Source organism: Triticum aestivum, chromosome 7B (assembly GCF_018294505.1).
Source record: "Triticum aestivum cultivar Chinese Spring chromosome 7B, IWGSC CS RefSeq v2.1, whole genome shotgun sequence".
NCBI classification, from domain to species: domain Eukaryota; kingdom Viridiplantae; phylum Streptophyta; class Magnoliopsida; order Poales; family Poaceae; genus Triticum; species Triticum aestivum.
Genome location: NC_057813.1, coordinates 66,486,538 through 66,514,179, shown reverse-complemented (window position 1 = coordinate 66,514,179; position 27,642 = coordinate 66,486,538). Strand labels below are relative to the sequence as shown.

The window sequence follows — 27,642 nt, the reverse complement described above, 5'->3', positions numbered from 1 at the left end:
CAGTGAAGAAAATTACGATCCCTTCAAACAGTAGCAGTTTTTGAATATAGCTCTGATTCTTCATTTTTGCCCAGAATGCCATGGGTGTCATTATCTTGTGAAGCTTCATACACGAGTAGAATGGTCCACCAGTTTTTTTTCTACTCCCTCCGTCCCATAATGTAAGACGCTTTTTGACACTAGTATAGTGTCAAAAAACGTTTTACATTATGGGACGGAGGGAGTAATATTTTCTTCGAATTTACTGCATTCATAGTGGCGACTCACGGTCTCACCCAGTTTGGCTGATAACTGCAAAGACAATAAAAACCATGTAGTAGTAAGATTTTTCCCACCTTACAGCGGCCAGGCGTCGACCTCATTTGGCATTCCGATCATGCGTTATCGTCAGGTTGCCACTACATGTCGTCGTTTGCAACTTACAAGGAACTACGGCTAAAGAAGAAAAACTAGTCTTCGGTGGCGTAGTACTGCGGGGCGAGCTCGGCCAGCCACAGCGGGTCGATGCGGGTGAGGTTCTTGACGTAGTTCTGTGTCGTCCGGACCAGCTCGTTGAAGACGACGCAGTCCGGCTTGGTCCGGAACAGCACCGACGAAGGGTGCATCTGCACGCTCTGCCCCGTCGCCAGCGCCCTGCCAAAATCAACAACGCACCAAGCCATGAGCTTTTGAGAGAGATAAAACTATCAAGCATACATGCTACTCCGGAACATGTCGGAGAGATAGCGTGGCAGAGACGCAATGAATGAAATCAGAGCAGTACCTGAATGATCCATCTGGCTGTCGCATCGCCGCGTTCAGGAAGAAGGCGGCAGTGAGGCACCTCCGAAACTGGACCATGTCGTCTCCACACGATGACAGGTTAAGCCCCATTTGTTGGACATGGCCCTGGATTTGGCTGCACCACACAGAAAGTCTCCATGTCAGCTCAATGTGTCATCTGAAATCCCTATTCAACTGGAAACATTTCCCAGATTTTGGACGACTATATGTATTTGGTTTAGCTCTTATTAAATCTTTGCTCGTGGTCCAAGGACAAATGGCGATAGAAATTCAACAGAAAGAATTGCCGGCAGATATTTTGACTGCTGACACTACAAATACATGGCACGCTTGAGCTGATTGCAGCACTGTGAAACAACATTCTAAAAGGCCATTGTGCTCAAGCTGGGTGCAATTTTTTTAATTAAAATTCGTTAGCAGGGGTCTCTGACTCGAAATCTCTTGTTCTAATAACATGTTTGAGTTTCATGCACTAACCGGTTCACCAAAGAGCTTACGCAGTTGACAAAAAGCAGAGAATATACTCCCAGTTCAACAGTAAGAATAACTATCACTCAAAAGCCCACGGCACCCATAGTATTTTCCATTTCATCATTTAAGAGAATGCATCTAATCAGATCCAACAATTCAAGCCTTCAACAATATTGTAATAACTAACCTGTGAACATCACGAGCATGTCTTAGAGAGCGGTAATTGATGAAGTTCTCAAAGCACCATCTGTTCAAAGCCTTTTCCATTGTTTTTTCTTTGGCATTTGCGTTTTTGCTCTTCTCCAAGCATTCTGCGGCAGCTCGATATACATTCACCAAAGTTATATGGTCTCCTTCAGAGCTTTCAAAACTCTTCCTAGCAGCTCTTGCCTGAAAATGGGTTGAGGTAAAAGGATCAATGAATAAACACACTTGTAATTCCTCAAGAAAGAGACAAGTGCACTATTAATTGGTGGTAACAGGGGAAGAACCCAACCAAATACAATTTGAACCTTAGAATTCCTCTTTGGCGTGCAAATGGAAAATCATAAGGTAGAGGCTAAAGGTACCATTTTGGTGGTAGCCTAAAGGTACTTCAATACAGACATCAATAAAACAGTATATGATTCCACCACATAACTATGAAAATGATTCAATCACCATTACAAAATACTTCGGCACCAATAAATTTTGCACTCTGGGGACTTAATAATGGAAGCAATGAATGCTAGTCTTTCTAGCCACAGGGAAACCCAAGTCCATAGAGATAATGAGAGCAAGTGTTGCAGGAAAAATGTAAACACCAGTTTCTCAGAAGTTAAATACTTATAACTACATGAACATTCGATGAGATTTAGGCTGTGTTTTCGGAAAATATATTCTTGGCAATTAATCAATGATCGCCAGTTTATCAAGAACCTGAAAAGCATGCAGTGCCACACACCAGGGTGATAACTCCATTTATAAAAGTAAACTAAATCCGAGACCCACTACATAAGATGGTAACTACTCATGGCTGGACCCAAAGCCCATTCCCCAATTTTATTCAAAACTTTCTAGCATTTTCAACTTCAAACAACATGTGATCACAAATACTATTCAAATCAATACAAAATAATCCGAAACAAAACAAAAGCCATCAGTATACTGTTCATCCAGGACAGGAAAACGGGTAATGATCCAGTTCCCGCTGGTTTTTCAACCCTCCCTGCCTCCCTGGTCTTGCATTATGTCTCAAAAATACATCCAATGGTCTTATAGCTACATAATGTCCAGTAAAAACCTATTGTGGAACATATATCAAACCAGTTTCTGGGGACTCATGAGAATACCTCTTCCAACTTCTCACGTGGGGTGAAGAAAATTGACTCCACTGAAAGCATAGAAACAACAATCAACATTTCTTCCAAGCACTTGAATTCGTTCGACACTATCAATGCCTTGGAGTACATGGGATCTAAAGGCAGCCTAGCCATCTGTTTACCCACTGGATCTGACAGCTTATAATCATCAGTCAAAGCTCCTAGTAAAATCAACTGCTCCAATGATTTCAAAATGGACGTCCTGCAGTAGGTTTGGCACAATTAGCAAAACTTGATGTCCATACAAAGCAACTTGCTATTCAGCTTATACTAGAGATTTCTGCAAAGCTTATAAAGAATAACGTTGAAGTTTTCAGTGAATGCATTCATCATAAGGTTTGTAACAACTTAACAAGTTCAGACAGAAGTTTGCTTTAGCAGCAAAATTTAAGCAGGCTGGGATCATTGTCGCAAATAATGAAATATTTCAAATACAGTATGACAAGTGAAATTACTAGTGTGTATCTTCTCAGCGCTATGATATTTGAGTTCTGCATAGGCAGCAATTGTCTAACATATAATTAAGCATAGCAGCGCACATTAAACAAAACATCAAGCTCACACATTGCCAGATAAATTTCATACGAGTAATTTTGAGTTTATCTTTTGCCATGTTGACTGCACTTTTTGCATGATACGTACTGTAATCAGATAGGGGGCAACATTTTCTTTTACACGTGAGCAGGAATAAGAAAACAGAAGTACGAAAACTCACCTTGATGGTTTCTCCATAAAATCGAAACCTATGATGTCATCAATCCCAAGAGCTTTGAGCTGTAGTACAACATTTGCGAGGTTACATCGTTTAATCTCAGGAATGGTCGATTCTGCCAATTTATCAAACTCGCATTCTTGGAACAACCGAAAGCACTTCCCTGGCCCCTCACGTCCAGCACGGCCACTGAGGGTAGAATAAAAAGGTAAGAGAAAGCACACAAAAATTATATTTGCTTGAAAATTTCTACCTCCTTTGAAGAGCCTGTGCTTTAGAGACAGGGATGATGATTAGGGACTCCATTCCAGTTACAGGATTGTAGGCGCGTGCTTTGACCATACCAGGATCAATAACATATTTAATACCAGGTATTGTTACAGAAGTCTCTGCAATATTCGTTGCTAGAACTACCTGACAGACAAACTGGACATTAGCAAAATGCTCCAAGCCTTGCATACTACACGAGTCATGTTTAGTGAAATGAAATTATGGAAAATGATAACAAGAAAATGCATTGCCAATGAACCTTGCAAAAGGTCGAATTTGGAGATGCAGATGCAACAGATGTTGCATGGTGCAGGAATACAGGAAAACATAGGGCGAGAAATCAAGGCTACCTAAAAAAGTAATAGGCTGTTGGCTACACACCAGCACCAAGTGTGACAAAACCAGGTCGAGCAAAAATGAGGCTCTGCTCACAGAACCTATAAACAAGTCACTAAGCATCACGGTACGGTACAAGGTAGGCCAGAGGCCTCGCAAAAAAAGGTAGGACCAGAGAAATGAGATGGAAAGCAGGAAAAAAGGTAGGGAGCATCCAAAAAAAATAGTGGCAGAAAGGGAGGGAGGGGAGGTACTAAGTGCCTGTCAAAAGCCAACAGCACAGAAAACACAAACAAAAGCCTACTCCCACTGTGGCTTGTGCAACCAGGAGTTGTAGGCTGTAGGCACTCCGCCAACGCTGCGTCTCCACCTTCATGAACATAGTCACTGCGCATAAATCATGGTTTTCTTGTGCCAAACGAACCAAATTAGCAGAGTAACCATGGAATCCAGGTCCTTGCACCACTGCTTCGGAGCCTGTTTGTGTTTGGCCAGCCACCAATCTTCTAAAGTGTCCTCAGCCGAGGCCGGCTCGATGGGCATAATTTGTTTCCATGTCTAGCAGAGAACTAATTAACTGCCCCCTCAACCCTCTTTTTTTGCAACTGCAGACTAATATAATGTGGGTTTTTTATTAGCAATAACATAAGTAGTTGTGTACAGAAGTGTAACTCTCAACCAAACGTAAGTAACAGAGCACTACAACAGATATAAAGAGCAGCAACTAAAGTATTTGTCATATAAATATGTTGGAAGTGGAAGAAAGGAAAAGTAAGCATTAAAAGAGCATAAAGATTCACCTTCCGGGCTCCAGATGGTGCTGGCTTAAATGCATTCATTTGCTGTTCTGATGGAAGAGATGAGTAGATAGGTGTAATCCATATCTTGCTACTATCTGCTGGAAATTGACGAGCACGCTCTTGAATAAGCCTCTCTAGTGATTCAATCTCCTCTTGACCAGTTAAAAATGCAAGAATGTCTCCAGGTCCTTCCTCCAAATGGATCTAAGAAAGCAAACATCCAAACATGAAGTTCATAATCAAAGAGGGCTGGCTACATTAAGTCACAGTTGAAACAATAGGCTCTGCTAATTAGAAGATACTACTAAATTTAGGCCCAGACAAGATACATTCTCTTATCCTGGTTTCTGAAGGAAGCCTTTTTCTTTCAAAAACGCTTTTTAAGTTTCTATATAGACTCCAATTTTCTTTCCTCCTCCCCAATCCATCCACATCTTCCATGCAAATAGGGTGATGCTCACCTGAAAGATCGTAACTAGTGTAGCATCTAGATAATCCGACTCAGGCTGATAAGTATACAGTGTGTCGACGGGGTATTGCCGTCCTTGAATATGTACAGCTTTAGCGCCACCAAAATAATCAGAAAAACACTTGGCATCCAGACTAGCAGACATAATAATCAGCTTTAGAGGTGCAATCTTTATTCCCTGGCATGCCTTCAAGGTAGAAGATTGAGAGTGATCTGGTCTGCCAGAAATCTTTCCATTTTTATTCGCATGAAGACATCGGGAATGCTGCACTTTTTTCAACAAACCCAGCAATACATCGGTATGGACGGTTCTTTCGTGGGCCTCGTCAACAACTATAACACTATACTTAGACAAGAGTGGATCCAAAAGGGCTTCCCTGAAAATGAAAAGCAATTCTTCTATTACAAAAGTGAAAGCAATTCTTCTATCACAAAAGTGAAAGCAATTCTTCTATCACAAAAGTAAATTCACAGATCAGACAAAAAAGAGATAGAAAGAGATGAACCACGCATTCAGCCATCTATAACATGGCAAGATACAGCTGAAACAATGAATTGGTCAACGGTTTTTCAATAGAAACCATCTCAAAAACAAAGAACACAACAATAAAATTTGCAGTGGAGGAAAATAATGCAATATACAACTCCGAAGCAAATAAAATGATATATGGGCTTTCTTTTGTGAGAGAAATAGACTATGTTGCCAGTCTCAGGTCCATGCACACGTAGAGATGACTACTGTCACAAATGACTGAAACAGAGAGAAAGCTTGAATACAATACTGGTAGATCTAGAACATCACCCATCTCGAGAAAGATAAAGAAGTGTTTGTTCTACCTATTTTCTTCCTTCATTCCTCCGATTTTAACTCATAAATGACTTATTCATATATCATTTGAACAGCATTACAAGGGCATAGCCATCATGCTGGTAAGTGCTACTACACACATGGTAAGAGAATTGCATGATGTAACCCTTCAAAAATTGAAACAATTCTCTATAGGAGCATACAGCATTAAATCAACAGTTACGCAAAACACTACAGAAAAGAATCAAACAGCAGGCAACAAAGTGGGTAAAATATCAGATGGACACAGGGAGCTAGCATAAAACAGAATAATAGATCATAGATAATCAAACAATAGACAATATGGTTGAGAAAATTACCTTAGAAGCAAACCATCGGTCATGTACTTAATCCTTGTTGCATTAGATGTGGAATCATCAAATCTTATAGAGTATCCAACCTTTCTGCCCAACTGATCATTGCATTCCTCGGCGACACGCTTTGCTACTGTCACAGCTGCAACTCTTCGAGGCTGAGTGATGCCAATGACTTTTCCATCCTGACAAAACCCACCATCATACAAAAACTGTGGCAATTCTGCGTAGCAAAACAAAAGAAAGAGTATGATTTTGTAACAAAATACTTGACAGCCATATGGTTATTCTTCAATAAATGATAAAGAATGCTCCTCAAAAGAAACCACATAAGCAAATATAGTCCATGCTGGTCAAGCAATTCATAATAATAATTTCGGTAAGATAGAAACGCTACGGCACAAAGAAAAAATGAGGTTGTCAAGCATAGGGACCTCATTTCGTTTTTATGAAATATTCCTTCAGTCACACTCCTACTCTTAAATCATGACGTATGAGTTAAATTTGAACTAAAACCACGCCACTTATTTCCGAACGGAGGCAGTACCAGACTAACAAATAACAACATCAATTCCATAAATGGACAAACAATAATCACATTCATCACAGAGCTACAGTCTTTCAGAAATTGCTTGACCCAAGAAACAATGAGCAATGGAAGGGGAAAAGAGTGCAGTGAAACACTTACGAGTCGTTTTGCCACTACCGGTCTCGCCGACAACAATCAGCGTGTCATTCTTCCTCACCTCATCCACAAGTCTTTTCTCCACTGCAACCACAATCACCACCACCAAGTCATGTAACAAATTTATTGACAACTATATGATGTTTCTTCAATAACGGCTGAACAATGCTCATCAACAACAACAAATAGTGTCTCTTACTAAAGCCAAAAACACCAGGGCGGAAGGGAATCAAACATTTGGCATGCAAACCCACCTGACGCGATGGGAAGCGACTTCCTCTGCTGACGAATCAGCTGCTTCCTCCTGTTGAACCCAACAAAAGCATATGCTCAGTCCCCCAAGCAAATAGACCAAACAAACGAAACAAAATTGGGGCGAGGGTGGTAAGGGTTGGCACCGCGCGTTATGCTGCTGCTTCTGCGGAGAAGCGCCAGAAGAGAAGGACGGCATCTCTGGTGCTGGCGCAGACGCCCGGGCCCTGAAGCTCGCCACGGCAGGCATGCAGTGCTAGCTCGCCGGATTTTTTTTCTGCGCCGGCGACGGGGAGGAGGAAGGGTAGGGCCTCGGCGGTGGCGGGTCTATGATTTTGAAACAGGGTGGTCCACCCTAAAAGAAATTACAATAAATATGACATGCCAAAAACACAATAGAAATTGATCGATATGATCTTACGAACATATGGAAAATTCTCAATAAGTCTTGATTTTGCATTAAGAAGAGCCTAAATACCTAGAAAAGTTCAAAGAAGACTATGCGCATGTGTTCATTCTTCCACGTTTGATACATATATGTAATCATGTGGTCCTAATTGACATTCTGTTCTTCAATATGATTCAGTAGTAAGTAGTAGCATTCCTGGATAGAATTCAGTAGAGTAATACATTAGAGTTTACAAAGGAGCACAGCGAACCTAAGTTCGTAACGAGAAGTACTGGCAGGTGGCAGCACGACGAGCACTGAGTAATGAGTAAACAGAAATTGGGGAACAGACGGAAATCTCAGCGTACCTCAAATCGGGCTGGGCGGCTGGCCGCGTGCCTTCTGCAGGTGCGCAACGACGGGCGCCGGGCGTCGACTGCCGAGTGCGGTCTGGGCGGCTGCGGGCTGCCGGCTGGGCGTGGTGGAGCAGGGCAGGGGCGGGGCGGGTAGAGTCGACGGCGAGCCACGGAACCAGGCGGCAAGTTAGGGCGGGTGGAGTCGACTTCTCGGGCTTTGGAGCAGACGGGGGGTGGGGGGGCGGGGCACGTTCCGTCGAGTGCCGCCAAGGAGGCACACCGCCAACCCACGGGGGCGAGAAGGAACCGCCGGTCGAGCGGGCAGAGAAGGCAGGCGGCGGGGTGAGGGGGCGGAGATGGCTGCGGCGGGGCGAGGGGGAGCGGGAGGAGACGGCGACGGGAGGCGGCGGGACAAGAGCGCACAAATGGGCCAGTGGAACTGAAGCCCAACTAGTTAGCTGCCTGTCTGATGCAAACTTTTTCTTGCGCCCCTCTCATTACCCCTAGACAAAAGAAATCTCACCCCTCTCATACCATAAAAAAAAAATCCCCTCCCCCCTCTTGCACGTCTCCTCTCTGTTGGGTCTCTGAGTGACGGTGGCGCGCGTCGAGGTGGGCGTGCATTAGGCCCGTGAAGATGGCGAGACGTGGCAGCCGAGAAGAGGGGAGCTGGCCACGACAAATAGCGAGAGTTGGCTTTGGATAACGAGGAGCGCAGGTTGTTGTGTTTCCTCCTTCGCATACCAAAAAGTTCTTTAATGTGGGCACATAGTAGTTTCTTAGAGTATGTTTGGTTGCCATCCACATTTTGCCACATTTTTATGTCACAAGTGTGGCAAATTGAAGCAAATGTTTGGTTGCAGTCATAGTTGTGACATGCCACATTTTTTCAATCACATACCCCACTTGTCATAGACTCGGTTGCTAGTTAACTTTTGCCATAAGTGTGGTGACCACTTTGGCCACCACAAAAATTGTGGTATGCCACACTTGTGGCACACAAGTGTGGCATAGTGTGGATGACAACCAAACATGCCCTTGAAAAACAAGGCATAATAGCAATGACAGTTTATCTCGCCACCTCAATAAGGAAAGATCATTATAATTTTTATCCATCACTCATCCATTAAACCGAACACATTCATGGCTATCTCGCCAACCATTTATCATCCAAAAAAAGTGGCTATCCCTAGCCAGGTGGTTGGGATACCCACAGCCACCCTAACATATCCCTGAACCAAACACACCCTTAATTAAGCCTTGTGGGAAGGCTTGGATAGGTTTTTTCAGCCTCCCCGCTTCACCCCAATACTCATATTTTGTCTTTGCCCCTCCCCGGATAGATTTTGTCTAGCTCCACCACTGCATACTATTATATAATTTATCACGCATATTTCTAATTGCAGTGCAGAGGCTCCGAAATTAGCACGCATGCCAGCTTTTTCTGTGAGCCCGAGTCTATTATCTTGCCCCGTGGCAAAGAAATATATTTCAAGTTTCTTGGGTGCGTCTGTTAGCTGTTAAGGTGGATTTAATAGGCAGCTTATTGATCTCAAGAACTCTTCAATCTCATATGGCCGTTGCCCTTTCCAACTGACATAGAAAGAAAAACTCAATGGTGAGCCCAACATCTAGAGCCACTTCTAATCTATGGGAGCTCAATTCTATTTTTTTAACAAATGTGAGTTTGGATGCAGTCTTCAGATGAATCAAGCCTGAAGTCCATAGGTGTCATGGGCTAATTAGTTGTTGAGTTCCAAAGATGCAAAGTATTGTGTACCCTCCATCTGGAAATACTTGGCGTAGAAATGGACAAAAATGGATGTATCTAGAACTAAAATATGTCTAGATATATCCATTTCTCCTACAATAATTCCGGACGGAGGGAGTATGTTTCACGAAAGAAATTAACGCAAACAACTAATTTATGATAATTATTGTATCATTTGGATCCTATAAATGGCATGTATATCATCTTCCTCTTTCTTCTATCATCAGGAAAGCTATGCTTGATAATGCACTCCATATTGGCTTAACAAGTGAATGCTTCGTTGTTTTCTCGTGAGGACTATGTGATGCGTGATGAGGAAGAAGCGAAAGGAGCAACGAGATGGTGACAGGCACTTCGCCCTTGGGTATAAGGCGGAGTTGCTTACTATAAAGATTGAGAAAGAGTGAGGGAGAGAGAGAGGAGAGATCAAGGTAGGGAGGGAGGGGGAGAGAGATCTTGCATGTACACGTCGATAGGATAACTATTTTTTTAGCAATGGGCCGGAACAACAGATGAGTGGGATTACATAGCCATTGTGGCTAAAGGGTGAAAATAGAAATTACAAGGGTAGGTTCGTTACAAAATTGTCGATGAAGGTGGCCACCTCAGGGGCAACTCTAAGTTTCAGATTCAGTAAGTCACTTTTGATAGGATAACTATGTTCTGAAATATCAATGAGATTTGGTGGTAAGTCACCATAAGTTTGTTTCCAATTTGTCACGCATCATAACTTTCATGTCGAATATGTTGCAGAAATATTCTTTGATAAATATGTGTTTTATCTCTTGGTATTTTAGTATGACTGTAAATTTTTCCATTCATGTATCATTCCAAGAAACATTTTTATTTGGGTGGGGGAGGGCGGGGGGTGGATGAAGGGAAGAAAAGGTGAGCGCTTAAAGGTAAAAAAATAAGTCGCCAAGACAGCCCGTTGCAACACACGGGCGTTCTATTAGTATTATATAATTTATCAAAAGGACGTATCAAATAAGTTTAATTTTGTAACTCATATTTTATCTTCGGCCTTCCCCTACAGATTTCGTCTAGCTCCGCCACTGCACACTAGTATATAATTTATCAAAAGAACTTACCAATAAGTTCAGGTTTACAACAACTCTACAATAAAAACGTTTTATCAACTGTCGGATGAAACCATAATAATCATTAATCGGTCGGCTAAATTTATCATTTTCGAGTTTAAAATTTCACTTACAATTAAACTTATTTAGGCCTTCAAGGTAAAATCATACTCTAAACCGAAGAAAGATGGAAATCTACAGAGCAACACCATGAGGCTATGATCCTCGGCTTGGCCTGAAGCAGAGCTTCACATGGCAGCCTACCTCCTCCAGAGGAGGGGTGGGGGGAGGGGGGGCACATTCCGTCAAAGCACCGCCAAGGAGGCACACCGCCAACCCACGGGGGCGAGAAGGAACCGCCGGTCGAGCGGGCAGAGAAGGCAGGCGGCGAGATGAGGGGGCGGAGATGGCTGCGGCGGGGCGAGGGGGAGCGGGACGAGACGGCAACGGGAGGTGGCGGGACAAGAGCGCACAAATGGGCCAGTGGAACTGAAGCCCGTGCATTAGGCATGTGAAGATGGCGAGAGGTGGCGGCCGAGAAGAGCGGAGCTGGCCACGACGAATAGCGAGAGTTGGCTTTCGATAACGAGGAGCGCAGGTTGTTGTGTTTCCTCCTTCGCATACCAAAAAGCTCTTTAATGTGGGCACATAGTAGTTTTTTAGAGTATGTTTGGTTGCCATCCATATTTTGCCACATTTTTATGTCACAAATGTGGCAAATTGAAGCAAATGTTTGGTTGCAGTCATAGTTGTGACAGGCCACACTTTTTCAATCACATACCCCACTTGCCATAGACTCGGTTGCTAGTTAACTTTTGCCATAAATGTGGTGACCACTTTGGCCACCACAAAAACTGTGGTATGCCACACTTGTGGCACACAAGTGTGGCATAGTGTGGATGACAACCAAACACGCCCTTGAAAAACAAGGCATAATAACAATGACAGTTTATCTCGCCACCTCAATAAGGAAAGATCATTATATTTTTTATCCATCACTCATCCATCAAACCGAACACATTCATGGCTATCTCGCCAACCATTTATCATCCAAAAAAAGTGGCTATCCCTAGCGTGGTTGGGATACCCACAGCCACCCTAACATATCCCTGAACCAAACACACCCTTAATTAAGCCTTGTGGGAAGGCTTGGATAGGTTTTTTCAGCCTCCCCGCTTCATCCCCAACACTCATATTTTGTCTTTGTCCCTCCCCGGATAGATTTTGTCTAGCTCCACCAGTGCATACTATTATATAATTTATCACGCATATTTCTAATTGCAGTGCAGAGGCTCCGAAATTAGCATGCATACCAGCTTTTCCTGTGAGCCCGAGTCTATTATCTTGCCCCGTGGCAAAGAAATATATTTCAAGTTTCTTGGGTGCGTCTGTTAGCTGTTAAGGTGGATTTAATAGGCAACTTATTGATCTCAAGTACTCTTCAATATCATATGGCCGTTGCCCTTCCCAGCTGACATAGAAAGAAAAACTCAATGGTGAGCCCAACATCTAGAGCCACTTCTAATCTATGGGAGCTCAATTCTATTTTTTTAACAAATGTGAGTTTGGATGCAGTCTTCAGATGAATCAAGCCTGAAATCCATAGGTGTCATGGGCTAATTAGCTGCTGAGTTCCAAAGATGCAAAGTATTTTGTACCCTCCATCTGGAAAAACTTGGCGTATTAATGGACAAAAATGGATGTATCTAGAACTAAAATATGTCTAGATACATCCATTTCTCCTACAATAATTCCGGACGGAGGGAGTATGTTTCACGAAAGAAATTAACGCAAACAACTAATTTATGATAATTATTGTATCATTTGGATCCTATAAATGGCATGTATATCATCTTCCTCTTTCTTCTATCATCAGGAAAGCTATGCTTGATAATGCACTCCATATTGGCTTAACAAGTGAATGCTTCGTTGTTTTCTCGTGAGGACTATGTGATGCGTGATGAGGAAGAAGCGAAAGGAGCAACGGGATGGTGACAGGCACATCGCCCTTGGGTATAAGGCGGAGGTGCTTACTATAAAGATTGAGAAAGGGTGAGGGAGAGAGAGAGAGGAGAGATCGAGGTAGGGAGGGAGGGGGAGAGAGATCTTGCATGTACATGTCGATAGGATAACTATTTTTTTAGCAATGGGCCGGAACAACAGATGAGTGGGATGACATAGCCATTGTAGCTAAAGGGTGAAAATAGAAATTACAAGGGTAGGTTCGTTACAAATTTGTCGATGAAGGTGGCCACCTCAGTGGCAACTCTAAGTTTCAGATTCAGTAAGTCACTTTTGATAGGATAACTATGTTCTGAAATATCAATGAGATTTGGTGGTAAGTCATCATAAGTTTGTTTCCAATTTGCCAGGCATCATAACTTTCATGTCGAATATGTTGCAGAAATATTCTTTGATAAATATGTGTTTTATCTCTTGATATTTTAGTATGACTGTAAATTTTTCCATTCCTGTATCATTCCAAGAAACATTTTTATTTGGGTGGGGGGGGGGGGGTGGATGAAGGGAAGAAAAGGTGAGCGCTTAAAGGTAAAAAAATAAGTCACCAAGACAGCCCGTTGCAACACACGTGCGTTCTACTAGTATTATATAATTTATCAAAAGAACGTATCAAATAAGTTTAATTTTGTAACTCATATTTTATCTTCGGCCTTCCCCTACAAATTCCGTCTAGCTCCGCCACTGCACACTAATATATAATTTATCAAAAGAACTTACCGATAAGTTCAGGTTTACAACAACTCTACAATAAAAACGTTTTATCAATTGTCAGATGAAACCATAATAATAATTAATCGATCGGCTCAAATTATCATTTTCGAGTTTTAATTTTCACTCGCAATTAAACTTATTCAAGCCTTCAAGGTAAAATCACACTCTAAACTGAAGAAAGATGGAAATCTACAGAGCAACACCATGAGGCTATGATCCTCGGCTTGGCGTGAAGGAGAGCTTCACACGGCAGCCTACCTCCTCCCGTAGTTGAATTACTCATTCATTTCTTGGCTACAAATTTCCCAAGGCAATTGAGTAGTTAGACACGCACCTCAATGTGATTGATTTGTTTGGCCCCACAATTTTGAGTTCAATTGATTTCTTGGAGAATCATCTCAGCGTTGATGTGTACTCGTACCATACCTCATTGTCCATTTCTATTTATTTAAGGAGAGGAGTGCCGAAGGAGAGGATCGGAAACATGGGAGGAGTGGGCGTCGGTAACCCCACCAAGCGCCCAAGTGAAGGACCGACCCCATCAAGCCCCCACTTCCTTCTATAGACGCATAATTCTCAATTGAAGCTCGCAACCATGTACACCATGTGATAAAATAAAATGCCCCTCATGATTTGGTATCGACGGGGACGAAAATGATTCGGGGAAAGCACGTACCTGGCCATGCCGGCCTGCCGGCCTCGTTTTCGTGTCTGCATTTTATTTATTTTATTTTCCGGTTTTGACGGAAACGATACGAGTGACATTTTCTGTTTTAAATTTCTCACAGCCAAGTGATATGAAACTCAACATGTTAGAGCATTTCCAACAGTCGCCGAACGCGCTGCGCGCAAAAAACGGCTTTAGCGCGCGCCCATTGGCTGGTTTGGCGCGGCGCGCAGCGCCAGCTCCAGCAGCCGCGTTAAAATGCAGCGCGCGCCGCTCCAGCAGCCGCGCAAAAATTGCAGCGCGCGCTCATTCTACAAACTAGGATGTAGGCATTGGGAGCATAGAAACTAGATTGTTTGCATAAATTTTTTAACGATACAAAGATATTTTACATCGGAAACATAGATTGCATAAAATAAAAACGACAAATGATAAAAAAACTAAATAGATAGCATAAAAAACTACTTTAAGTCACTATCATCATCACCATTATCATCCTCGGCGGTGTCGTCCGAGGTATCTAGCCATATGTCCAACCAACGATCATCGTTCTCCGTGCAGAACGACCTCCCACCTGCTGCAACGAGATCGGACTGCGTGTTTGCCAACGCCTTCCGCCGACGCCTGTCCAACCGCGCCTCGCGGCGCCTTCGTGTGTCTCCTCGCGACGCCTTGCCCAATAGACTTGCTCGTAGGCGACGTCCTCCGAGTGGTGCCGGCGCCACTCCGCCATGACCCGCTCGTCCTCCTGGGCGACGAGGAGGCGGCGCTGCCGCTCGGCGTGCTCTGCACGTTCTTGTGCCGTGTTCAGATGAGGCGGCGGGGCGACGTCGAGCGCCTGCTGGAGCGTGTACACATCTTGGAAGTTCATCTGGCCGCGCGGCCGGCCTAGGCGCCACGCCGCCGCGTCGTACGCGCAGGCGGCCTCGCGCGCCGTCCCGTACGTGCCGAGGCCGAGCCGGAGATCGCCGGAGCATATCTCCGCGTAGTAGCCGGCGTTGGGGCGCAGGCGGACGCCGCGGTAGCCGGACGCTCCTCAGCGGCGCGGCGGCATGGCGACACGTCGGTGGCGGGGCGCTGGGACGGTGGAGGCGCGTCGGTGGCGGGGCGCTGGAGCGGCGCGTGGCAGAGAGGGAGAGGAAGAGGAGAAGAGGAGGCGTGGAGAGGCCCGTGGCGCGCGCCGCACTTTATAGGCGCGCCGGAAGCGATGCGCAAAAATGACGCGTGAGCTGGCGCCTTTTCGCGCGCGCGTAAACGGTTCCCGCGTGCTTGATTTTTTCGCCATCATTGGAGCGCGGCAAAACGCCCTGCGCGCTAAAAGCTGCGTTTATCGCACGTGCACATCATTTCGCGCGGCCGTTGGAGATGCTCTTAAATTGGTTGTAGACTATAATTCCAAGTCTTACAGCCAGTGGCACGAAACTCAACACATTATATTATTACTAAGTCCGCCCATAACTCAATGTTTCATGAGCCTGGCAACGAGCTGATCAGACAGGCCGAGCGTGAAAATCGCGAGCTTCTCGTTCACTAGACTGCCTGCTCGGTGTACCTTCTAAGTAAGCACCATGATCCTAAAAAAAAAAGTAAGCACCATGGGTGTCACGTCATGACAAATCGCTTATGATACTTTTTTCATCCGAAAAAGCTTGTTTCAAATTTGTCTCTCAAATGAATGTATTTAGCACTGGCAAGTTTTTCCGTCCACACGGAGGAAGTATGAAGTAAGAAGGCGAAGATGCCATCATCTATGGCAGCGGGGGTCAAGTAATGATTCTAGCGCATGCAACAATCTTGTACTCGTCCGTGTCTTCAACAACAGTCAAGGCACCACCGATTAACCGCTCTTCTCGGCAGCATACATCTTACTGTTGGAGGTAACGATAAATCTGCTAGAAGAAAACAAACACCCGACCCTTGAAATGGCAAACATGTGACAAAATAGGGCAACATATAGGCCTATGGTATACCATCACACAACTCGATTGATAACCCGATCTTACATCTAATATGTGAGACAAACATTATTATAAATTGTTCAAATTGCCAAGGAGTCCAATGTCAGTTACGTATTCCTATCTCTCCTATCTTTGATCAAGTTCATGTGTATATCCCATCACTATTAGGGAAAAACCTAGCAGCAGCGTGGGTTTTAGGCCTATCAGTAACGCGGGCTGGAACGCTACTGGTACGGTGCTACAGGTAAAGCTTAGCAGTAGCATGCCTCGACCCACGCTACTGCTAAATCGACTTAGTAGTAGCGCTTCTCCAGAGGAGCGCTACTGGTAATTAGTAGTAGCGCTTCTCCCTGCCTGTGCTACTATTATTTCGTATTTTATTTCTTTTTTATTTCATGTTATAGTCATACACCTTTACACAAGTTTTCATATAACAGGAATTTAGAGATTGTTTTTACATCATACTGAGTTATTACATCACGGGGTGAAAGAACCGTGGACTAGTTTCAAGTGGATGTCCATCCACTTGAAACTAATCCGCGGTTCTTTCATCTAATGATATAATAATAATATCATCATCATCATATCATTAACAACTTATCATCATAATACATCATTGTTATATAACATCTCCTCAAGATCATCGTTTTCATCAATGACATCACATAGCAATTTGGTCACTAGTCGTAATCACAAGTACTCCTCATCATCAACTCTAACACATTGTACCACATAATAAACATATTGTACCTCATAGGACCTACTACATTCTCTTAGGACCTATTACATTTTCTAAGGTAAAATAGCAAAAAACAAGATAGCCCCTGACTCTCCATTATGAAGAATGGAGATTATCCTGTCTCCAATTCTTGCCTTTCGCTGAATGTTACTTCCAAGAACCTCCTTGCGAATGTCCAAACATTTTTTCCATTCTTTGATGAGCATGTGTTCACCGGTTTTAGAAATCCGATATGCACAAGTGAGCTCCCTAGATTTACCTGGCAGTATGTTCAGAACTGTAAGGCGACCATTCAGATACATCAGATGAGGTACACAATCCATCGGGAGTTTCTGTTAAAAAACATAGTAATAACTTCGTAGTTAGCAATGATGTACTAGTTTTAGAAGTATGCAAAAGATGCGCGGATGTTGTAATAGTAAAAAATCTTACCAGGGTATCTTCATAGAAGTTACCGTGGTTCAACACGTGCACTAGTGGCACGTATTCACCATAATTTGGAGGAGTTCGATAATAGGTATTAATCCTCAAGATAAGCACAAAATGCAATCAGATGACTTTTCTCCTTATAAGTTAATTCAGAGCCATCAGTGTAGTAGGTTTTGTCTACCATCTTCCGCACATTATTTGAAGAATTAAAATAAGCTGTCAATGGAAATAAGCTGTCAATTATTTTGAAATAAACAATATAAATTAGTTAATAACTATGTTTGAGAAAATCACATTGCGGTACAATCGGAAGCGTATCAACAATGACCCAAATGTCCATATTGTCTTGCTCGATGTCAGGATCACCAAGATTCATGGTGACAATCATACTTTCATAAAAACCATACATTTTGCAAAGTGCTTCCCAATTTTGGCAACCAAAATGGGTTACGCTCTGAGCATTGCACAGATTTACTTCAAAATCTATATCATGATGGGTCCTTAGGTGTATTTTCTTTGTTTCAAAATTTTCATGGTCTTCAAAACCCATCCTCTCCAAGACACATCGTCTTGCATGACATGAGATAAGCTAGTCGAATTGTAAAAGATGAAACTTAGATGTTGAAATAGTTAAAGTCATGCTTAATTACGAAAAAAACACTTGTCGTTGTTGCGTACCGTTTCAACATCGAAGGTCTCCTCGAGCTTAATGCTGAAGCGCCGATCTTCGTCCAGCTCAACGAACCTGTCGCACATATCTCGATCGTCGTGGCACCAGCTGCACTCCCCCGGGAGACTGTCATCGTCCGAGTACGACATTTCCTACGTTCACAATTCAAAGATTAAACTTGTACAATTAAATATATGTATTAAAAAATCTAAATTAGATCTTTATTTTTTAAAAAAATCCAGGCCACTCGATATTTCCTACATATTCTAGCACAAGTCATGCCAAAATTCACGGAAAAATCCGGCATGACCTTTGCTAAAAAAGGACATATCGAGCGCCTGAAATTTGCCAGAACAGGAATTAATTAACACTCCAGCAAAACATAGGCCACTCGGAGGTGTAACCTGAACATGACCGGCCACTTGGGCAACCACATATCCTATATGAGCAACACAAGATACACATGGAGATTTGACAGGTCTCACCTCGAGGTCGGAGGGTGTCGGTGACGGGGACGACGGTGGGGATGATGAAGGGGCTCCTTGATTTCTGCAAAAGCAAAAACCCTATAAGTTATCACTAATACATCCTGAATAATTGCTTAAACTAAAAAAATAACAACAAATATGACATGTTCAACTAGTTCTACTAATTCAACTAGTTCTTACTAAATATAAACTTACTATAAATAGAAAAAAAACTAGTACTTTCTAAAAATAAAGTAGTTCAACTAGTGATATTAATTTACTTACTAAACTAGCTCAACTAAAACTAAACTAGTTCAACTAGTTTATTAATTTACTTATTAAAAATATATTAGTTCTATTAATTCAACTAGTTCCACTAGTTTATTAATTTACTTACTAAACTAGTTCAACTAAAACTAAACTAGTTCAACTAAAACTAAACTAGTTCAATTACTAAAAATCATTATCTATGAACCCTAAATTAACATCTACTACTACTAAAAACATCTAGTACTAACTAAGCAGAGAGAAAGGGGGTGGGGGAGGGGTGGGGGGCTTACAGAGAGGGGAGAGACGATGGCAGGGAGGTGCTCGACGACAGAGAGGTAGGGGCGGCGAGGGCGGGCTCGGGATCGGGAGGCAGCGGTGCTGGGCGGGCTCGGGCGGCGGCGGTGAGGTCGAGGGCGGCGGCGGGCGGCGGCGCTGAGGTTGAGGGCGGGTGGCGGCGGTGAGGGCAGGCTCGGGCGGCGGCGACAGAGGAGTTGGGGGAACATGGCCAGGGGAGTGGGGGGAAAGGAAAGGACTTAGCAAAATTTTGAGCCCGCGTGTGGTTAAGTCGAACTAGCAGTAGTGCTGTTTCGTAAACACGCTGTAGCTAAGTTAGCTATAGCGCGTTTTACAAAAACACGCTGCTGCTATAGGAAGCAGTAATTTCTTTTGTTTATCCTTACATTTTTTTTCATTTCTCTGTTTACTACTTCTATCATTTTCATTTATTTTTCTATTTTTTTATTTTTCTTTTCTTTCTTAGCAGTAGCACTGTACGCAGGAAACGCGCTGCAACAATGAGTATAGTGGTAGCGCGCTTCGCTCGGAATCGCTACTACTACTCCTAGCCTACCGCCAACACAGTGGAAATTATAATGGTAGCGCTTGTTTCTGAACATGCGATATTGCTATAGTTTAAGCTATAGCGCGCTTTGCACGAACGCGCTACTACAGATTAGCAGTAGCGCCCTATTTTAACCGGCGCTACTGCTATACCTCCGTGTATAGACTTTTCCCTAGTAGTACATGGAATACTTGACCTTGGGAGATTCTCTAGTTTGTGTAAGCTATAAGAATAGGCACTGTTCGTGAACAAAACCGAAACATGTATAGGTCACGTTTCATCGTTGAAATAATTATCCGCAATCAGCTAACATCGCCCGCCACAAATAGAACCAATAGTTGATATGCGTAGACCATCGCTGCTTTGTTGTCCGTGTCCAAGATCATCTGTTGTGCGCCCTCGTCTCCACCGCTAGCTGAACACCACGCCGACAGGCAAACAGTTTAGCATGATCAGGGTGAAAAACCAAAGGGAAAAAAATGAGATGCTCCTCACAAAAACACTCCATGGTGATCGCAAACAACCGCTCCTCCGCCGCCTGGCCCATCCGTCTTTGCCGTGCCCCTAACAGAGCCCCGCTAAGAGCTGTCTAGGAGAGGAGCAACCGAGGAGCGATCCATGTGTCATGTGATTCCACTGATTCGACAGTACATATATTATTCATATTGTTTTTTTTAACATCAGTACAGACACAAGCGCTCATATACACGCGCATACACTCACTCCTATAAACGCACACACGCACAGCCTACCCCTATGAGCACCTTCGAAAGACTGAGCCGGCATATCATCTTGAAATTTACGAAGTCACCGTAGGCTCCTTGTCGACGGGAACGTCTTCTCCCACTAGATGTGCATCGCCGGAAATCCTGAAATAAATTCAGAAATAAATGCGAGCACCAGGATTTGAACCCTGGTGGGCTGGGGATACCACAGTCCCTCTAACCATCCAACCACGTGTTGGTTCGCCATATTATTCATATTGTTTCTGTGGTAGACTCGTGCGCCACTATAGTTAACTTAACACACACGAGATGTAGTCGTTGTGTCAGTGCTCCGATCCATATCACCACCACCTAGCTACGTACCGCGATCGACTAGCTAGCTCGTCGCACAGCCATAACACGTGCGATTTCACAGCACAGGCGCGGCAACCCGGCCATGTGGGTCGAGCATGGTATCACCCGGCCATGTAAGATTCTGACAGCTAGTGATGCGATCTCAACACATTATAGTAAATTGGCATGATGTTCTAGGGCGAAGGATGCCAGCGGGTCGAGCATGGTATCACCAGCTAGCGACCGCGATGGAGTGGCTCGTGCAGCACGCGCGCCCACGCCAGCCCCAGCCGCGGCGTCGCATCTCCACAGCCATACCATGCACGCACGCACTATATATAAGAGCCTAGCTAACTATAGTTCAGTTCATCCCAGCCATCCAAGCCGCGCACACACCACGCCAGCGCCAGGGAGCTAGCTAGGATTCCGCTCTTTGTGCCCACCATTAGATCGCGGTCCGACAGACATGGCCCGAGGCAGCACAATGCAGACCGCCGTGCTAGGGGCCCCGGGGGTGAAGGGCAGGAAGGTGCGCGCGCTCAAGCGCAATGACAAGGACGCCGTCGCCGGCCTCATCCGCTCCATCGCCGGCACCGAGGAGCAGGGCGCTTTCTTCGTCTTTGACCTCGCCGCGGTCGTCGACCTGTACAGCCGCTGGTGCCGCGCGCTCGACGGCGTGCGCCCCTACTACGCCGTCAAGTGCAACCCCGAACCGGCGATGCTTGGCGCCATGGCGGCGCTCGGCTCGGGCTTCGACTGTGCCAGCCGCGCCGAGATCGAGGCCGTCCTCGCGCTGGGTGTCGTGGAGCCAGGGAGCATCGTGTACGCCAACCCGTGCAAGCCCGAGGCGCACCTCAGGTACGCGGCCGAGGTGGGCGTCAACCTCACCACCTACGACACCGAGGACGAGGTGGCCAAGGTGAAGCGCTGCCACCCGAGCTGCGACCTCCTCCTGCGCATCAAGGGCCCCGACAATCCCGACGCCAAGATCGACCTCGGCACCAAGTACGGCGCGCGCGCCGACGAGGTGGTCCCGCTCCTGCGTGCCGCGCAGCACGCGGGGCTCCGCGTGGCCGGCGTGGCGTTCCACGTCGGGGCATGCACGTCCCGGGTCGACGTGTACCGCGGGGCCATCGAGGCCGCCCGCGTGGCGTTCGACGCGGCCGCGCAGCTCGGCATGCCGCCCATGCGCGTGCTGGACATCGGCGGCGGGTTCATGCCGGACGCCACGTTCGACGGGGCGGCGGAGGCCATCGGCGAGGCGCTCGCGCAGCACTTCCCGCGCGGGTGCGGCGTGGAGGTGATCAGCGAGCCGGGGCAGTACTTCGCCGAGAGGGCCTTCACGCTCGCGGCGCGGGTCATCGGGAGACGCACACGCGGCGAGGCGCGCCAGTACTGGATCGACGACGGCATCTATGGCGCCCTAAGCTGCACCATCTTGGGCGACTACGTGCCGCGCCCGAGGCCGCTCACCGCCCCGCATCCGCCCGGCGGCGAGGAGAAGTGCACCACGTACGCCTCGACGGTGTTCGGGCCGACCTGCGACTCTCGTGACAAGGTGGTGACCGGGCACCAGCTGCCGGAGATGAAGGCGGGGGACTGGCTCGTGTTCGACGGCATAGGCGCTTACGCCGCCTCGTCGGGCTCCAACTTCAACGGATTCTTGATCTCGGACATAAAGACGCACTTGGCCTACTCCACCTAGCCCCCAACGTCCAGCTAGGGAAGGAACATGCACGTGCACATGCATGCATGGGCGCATGCATGGGCACGTCTGAAATCCTTGCCGTCGATTGGTCTCTGTATTGTACGTGCATGTTTCTTTCTTCTTTCTTTTTTACGGTGTTGCATGAATAACGCGGGTTTTTCTTCTCGATCGGCTGTATCTTATTGTATTGCCAGGAAAATAAATTATGTTTTTATATTAAAAGGTTGTACTCCCACATACACGAAGAAAAATTGTACTCCATCCATATATAGTCATTAGTAATGTCATCTTTTTATTTTGAGACAACATTAGTAATGTCATCTAATTGTATGGGAGTGCGGCGCCGCATGCACATGCACATGCATACATGGGCATATGCCCAAAATCCTTGCCGTCGATTTGGTGTTTGTGTTGTACGTGCATGTTCCTTTCTTCTTGTTTTTTGCAGTATTTTGTGCATGAATAATGCGCGGGGCTTTCTTCTCGACCGGCTGTATCTTGTTGAATTTTCACACATAAAATAAAAATTGTACTCCAACACATAGAAAAGAAAAATTATACTCCATCCATATATAGTCATAGTAATGCCATCTTATTGTATTGCACGCGTGTCCCGAGCTTTGTACTAACTACTTCTCTGTATTTTACAATCGCAAGCACTACTTTATGATTAATCTAATGATATTGATAACGGTATGCGTATACAGTACAGTATAAACATAACGAGAAAAGGTGGACTTTGGTTTGTCCACGCAACGGTATCCATATATATACATCACTCCATGCCATCTTATTTATACTCACAAACTCAGGCACTAACACATACTTCTGGCTAGATACTTGGATACACAACCAGCCACTTGCTGCTTTATTCCCCTGCTTATATTCACACACCACTATTCCACTAGCTCGTGTGGCCGCTGTCCTGAATCACGGTTTGGAAACAATCCTACGGAACCGCCTAACATCTTATGCTGCTACCGAGTTGTGCTCTTTGTTGTCTCTCCTGCAGGATTTTCGGTTGTCGACAGGACCGGATGAGCGCTACCTCAATGGTGGCCTGCGTTTCTCCACGAGGGCAGCATACGCGCTAACCATGGGCTCCAACGACGACAAGACGACATGCATGCCGTTGCCATCTGGTCTTCATGCGTTCCAAATCGCGTGAAGATCTTTGCATGGCTCCTGTTTCGGGATCGACTCAACTTCAAAAGCAACCTTCAGCGCAAGCATATCGTCACCGACTCACTATGCCTGTGCTGCGGACATGATGGTGAAACCAGCGCACACATATTCCTGGAATGTCCGCTTTCACAACGTATTTGGCAAAGGACCGGCCTCTCTCCTTCGAGTAGCATCGATGGACTCTGGGACATGCCGTCTACCTACTCAGATGGATGCGGTAATCTGGCACTCCGTCCTCCTCCTCATCCTATGAAAGATTTGGGATTCTAGAAACGCTATGACCTTCAAGCAACAAAATCATCACAGTATCCTCACCCTCAGGAGAATCGTGGATGACCTAATGCTCTGGAACTTGAGAAAGTCGGGGAGCTCCCCCCCACCCTCTTGATTTTTTTTTTAAAAAACATATATATACAGTACAGTGTTAGGTTCAAGTACACAAATTGGGAAAAAGTTATCTGAAGAAAAACCCTTGCAAAGCAATGGACTCAAATCCAAGAAAGTGACAGATCGAGCCTTTTCCGTTGCTTCCGCTCCGCCACGCAGTTCATGCACTGGCCCTCCCTGTCACTGTCGGAGTCCCTATGTGGTTTGCCGTGGACATTGTCCTCAGGGTGTCCTTGCTGCATCTGGCTCCGCTTCGACCCCAAATCATCCGGCCTCCCCACACCCGCTCTGTGCATCTGTTTGGTGCTCTCCACCGTATACCGCCACCCCACGACCATCATGTTGTCCTCTTGCACCGCCACCAGACCGCTGAAACGCGGCAGCGATTTGCGAGACTTTTTTCTAGCCTTTTTATTTTGTATACTGCACCGGGTTGCTTTTTTGTTGTTTTTGGTCTGCTATCTCTTTATACTGGAATCTGATCCGTTTCTTGGATAGATGGATAAACAAAATATCCCAGTAAAAGAGAGTTGGACTAAGACGAACCGCACCTTATTATTGCAAACTCAAGAATGGCTGAACAAGGTGGAGTTCTTGGTTTCGAACCAACATTGTAATCGTTTTATTTTTTAGAAATGCTTTACATAATCGAGGTATTTTTTATCTAAAAAACGTGGTTTTCATCTTTTAACCTGATATGTAGTTTTATTTGTGTGGTATCTTTTCAACCATTTCATTCTTCCATCTTTGTGTTTTTATACGGAGAAGTCGGGGCTGTGAGGGGAAGAAATAACATACGACTGCGGCCAGAGGAAGAAGAAGAGGAGCCAACCGTTGGAATAGTTTGAGCCAGAAACAGAAAAGGATAATCGGTAGATAGACGAACCTAGTTCGCCCCCTTATTATAATTCCATTAATGTCACATTTTCTTATTTTCTACACTCGGTGATACTTTTATTCCAAAGCTCGCTGCTACTTCTTGAGCTTGTGTTGATTTTTTCCTTGAAAATGAAAGGGTGATGTAGCAAAGTAGAGATAAGTATTTTCCTCAGTTAAGAACCAAAGTATCAATCCAGTAGGAGGAACAAACAAGTTTGCAATAGATGCACCTGCACAAACTAATAAACACTTGCACACAACACGAAAAGGAAGTTGTCAATCCCTTCACGGCCATTTGCAAGAGTGTGATCTAAAAGAGATAGGTATAAAAGATAAATAGAAGGCAAAATAAAGTAAAGATGAATAAATTACAACAAGGTATTTTTGTAATTTTGGTTTTATAGATATGAAAATATATGATGGAAAATAGACCCGGTGGCCATAGATTTCACTAGAGGCTTCTCTCTAAAAGAAAGCATACGGTGGGTGAACAAATTACCGTTGAGCAATTGATAGAAAAACGCATAGTTATGAAAATATCCAAGACAATGATCATGAATATAGGAATGACGTCCGTGACAAGTAGACCGAAACGATCCTGCATCTACTACTATTACTCCACACATCGACCGACTTCTGCCCATTAAGTTCAAAAGAACAGAGTAACACATTAAGCAAGATGTCATGACGTAGAGGGATAAACTCAAGCAATATGATATAAACCCCATCTTCTTATCCTTAATGACAACAATACAATATGTGCCTCGCTACCCCTGCTGTCACTGGGTGAGGACATCGCAAGAGTGAACCCATCACAAAGCACCTCTCCCATGACAAGATAGATCAATCTAGCTAGTTGGCCAAACCAAATCAATAGATCGGAGAGAAATACAAAGTTATCTTAACCATGCATAAAAGAGTTCAAAGAAAACTCAAATAATATTCAAAGATAATCTGATCACAAACCCACAATTCATCGGATCTCAACAAACACACCGCAAAAGAAGATTACATCGAATAGAACTCCAAGAACATCGAGGAGAACATTGTATTGAAGATCAAAGACAGAGATGAAGCCATCTAGCTACTAGCTATGGACCCGTAGGTCTGTGGTAAACTACTCACACATCATCACACTACTAGGGAAAACCTTATACACAGAATCTTACTAGCAGCGCGTTTCAAAAATAAGGCGTTGCTGCTATTTAGCAGTAGCGCGTGTCGGCAGAACGTGCTGCTAAAATAAAAATAGCAGTAGCGCGTCTGTAGTAAGCTGCGCTACTGCTATAGTTGCCACGACCTCGCCCCCAAGCTAGTTGTAGCAGTTGCACCTTCTTTTAAACCGCGCTACTGCTACTGATCATAGTAGTAGCGTGTATCCTAGACCATCGCTACTGCTACGACCACCTTATCCACACCCTCCCGCGCGCGTCCTCACTGTCCCCCTCACACTCTCACTCGCTCACTCTCCGCCGCGTGTCGTCGCCGCCGTCGCCCGCCGTCGTCCACCGTCGCCCCCCTTCACCCCCCAGGTATCTGCCTTCCTCCCTCCCTCCTCCTCTCGCCGTGCTACTCTCTCCTTCCTTCGGCGGCCCTCCTCTCTCCTTCCTCCTCCCGCCGGCATCCCTCCTCCCTCCTCCCTCCTCCGACCGCCCTGCTCCATCCTCCCTCCTCCCACAGCCCTCCTCTCTCCTCCCTCCCCTAGCCGCCAGAAGCCCTCACTCCTCCATCCTCCTCCTCCTCCTCCCACCTCTCTTTGTATAAAAATTTAGGTACATAATTTTTAGTAAAATAATTTAGTAATAGAAATTTTTAGGTACAAAAATGTATTATGCTATACGAGATTTTTCAGTAAATGTAGGTTTTTTGAATAGAATTGAAAAAAATAAGTAAATGTAGGTCTTTTGAATATAATAGGAATTTTTCTAAGTTATGGGAAATTAGGGCATTTTTCTATGATTCAAGAAGTAGTGAGTAGTTAAAAAACCAGGGCATTTTTCTAGGGTTTATGATGATATATAGATAGATGGATGGATGGTCAGATGTTAGGGCTAGAACTAGGGTATTTTTAGTAAATGTATAGGTCTTTTCAGTTTTTAGGGTTAGAACAAGGTATTTTTAGTAAATGGTAGGGCTAGAACTAGGATGTTTTAGACATAGGGTTTCACTAAGTCCTAAGATGACGATAATAATGTTTTCGTTTATATTTTATTTTTGCAGAAATCAAGGAGCCCCTGCATCATCCCCACCATCGTCCCCGTTACCGCCCCCCTTCGACCTCGAGGTGAGACCAGCCACCCCATGTTGTTAATTTAATTTAGGTATTTTAGGTGTTTAATCTTAGAATAATGTAGAATGAACCCTAGTTATGATCGAACTATGTTCAAAATGTAGGTTTTTAATCAGGTGTAGTTCATAGAATTTAGGTGTTTTAGGTGTATTTAACATAATTCTAGGTTGATTTGTTTTGAAGTGAACATATCATATTTTGAACATGTCACATTTGTTGTTACTTTTTAGCTAAAGCAATTATTCCTGCATCGACATCGACGATGCGTATCCCGCATCCTCATCGTCGACTCGGCGGAGGAGGCCTACTTGATCAGAGGGGCCATGTCCGGGACTGGGCTCTGCCGGGCTGGTACTAGGACGTGCTACCTTCTAAGGGGCGCAACTTGGTGAGGAGCTAGCCCGTTGTTGACCCGAACCTTCTTCGGTGGCGGTCGCGTGGGCCAATGACTGTGCGGAGGCTTGAGG

At 44.9% G+C, this 27,642-nt stretch overlaps 2 protein-coding genes across 4 annotated transcripts; one reads left to right on the top strand and one right to left on the bottom strand.

Moving 5' to 3' along the window:
• Positions 1-229: 229 nt before the first annotated feature.
• Positions 230-8,451, bottom strand: LOC123157436 (pre-mRNA-splicing factor ATP-dependent RNA helicase DEAH10). Of its 3 annotated transcripts, XM_044575721.1 has the most exons (14): positions 8,057-8,451; positions 7,779-7,904; positions 7,447-7,655; positions 7,303-7,352; positions 7,052-7,132; positions 6,370-6,586; positions 5,195-5,579; positions 4,734-4,937; positions 3,581-3,741; positions 3,331-3,516; positions 2,586-2,817; positions 1,442-1,644; positions 764-898; positions 230-633 (listed from the first exon to the last, which is right to left on the bottom strand). In XM_044575721.1, exons 3-14 carry the CDS (start codon positions 7,548-7,550, stop codon positions 450-452), a joined length of 2,142 nt encoding a protein of 713 aa, XP_044431656.1. In that variant the 5' UTR covers positions 7,551-7,655; positions 7,779-7,904; positions 8,057-8,451; the 3' UTR covers positions 230-449. The 3 variants fall into 3 exon arrangements, with proteins under 3 accessions (XP_044431656.1, XP_044431657.1, XP_044431658.1); XM_044575722.1 differs by lacking the exon at positions 7,779-7,904; XM_044575723.1 differs by lacking the exon at positions 7,779-7,904 and having other exon boundaries at positions 7,447-7,627.
• A 12,658-nt stretch (positions 8,452-21,109) lies between these two features.
• Positions 21,110-22,675, top strand: LOC123161711 (ornithine decarboxylase-like). Its single transcript, XM_044579519.1, has one exon. The coding sequence runs from the start codon at positions 21,193-21,195 to the stop codon at positions 22,429-22,431; it is 1,239 nt and encodes a 412-aa protein (XP_044435454.1). The 5' UTR covers positions 21,110-21,192; the 3' UTR covers positions 22,432-22,675.
• Positions 22,676-27,642: the final 4,967 nt, after the last annotated feature.

Coding starts and splice junctions, on each gene's coding strand:
- LOC123157436 (XM_044575721.1), bottom strand. CDS start 7,550: ATGCCTGCCGTGGCGAGCTTCAGGGCCCGGGCGTCTGCGCCAGCACCA. Junction 3,742..4,733: donor CACCATCTGGAGCCCGGAAG/GTGAATCTTTAT, acceptor TTTGTCTGTCAG/GTAGTTCTAGCAACGAATAT. Junction 1,645..2,585: donor CACGTGAGAAGTTGGAAGAG/GTATTCTCATGA, acceptor ACCCATTTTCAG/GCAAGAGCTGCTAGGAAGAG.
- LOC123161711 (XM_044579519.1), top strand. CDS start 21,193: ATGGCCCGAGGCAGCACAATGCAGACCGCCGTGCTAGGGGCCCCGGGG.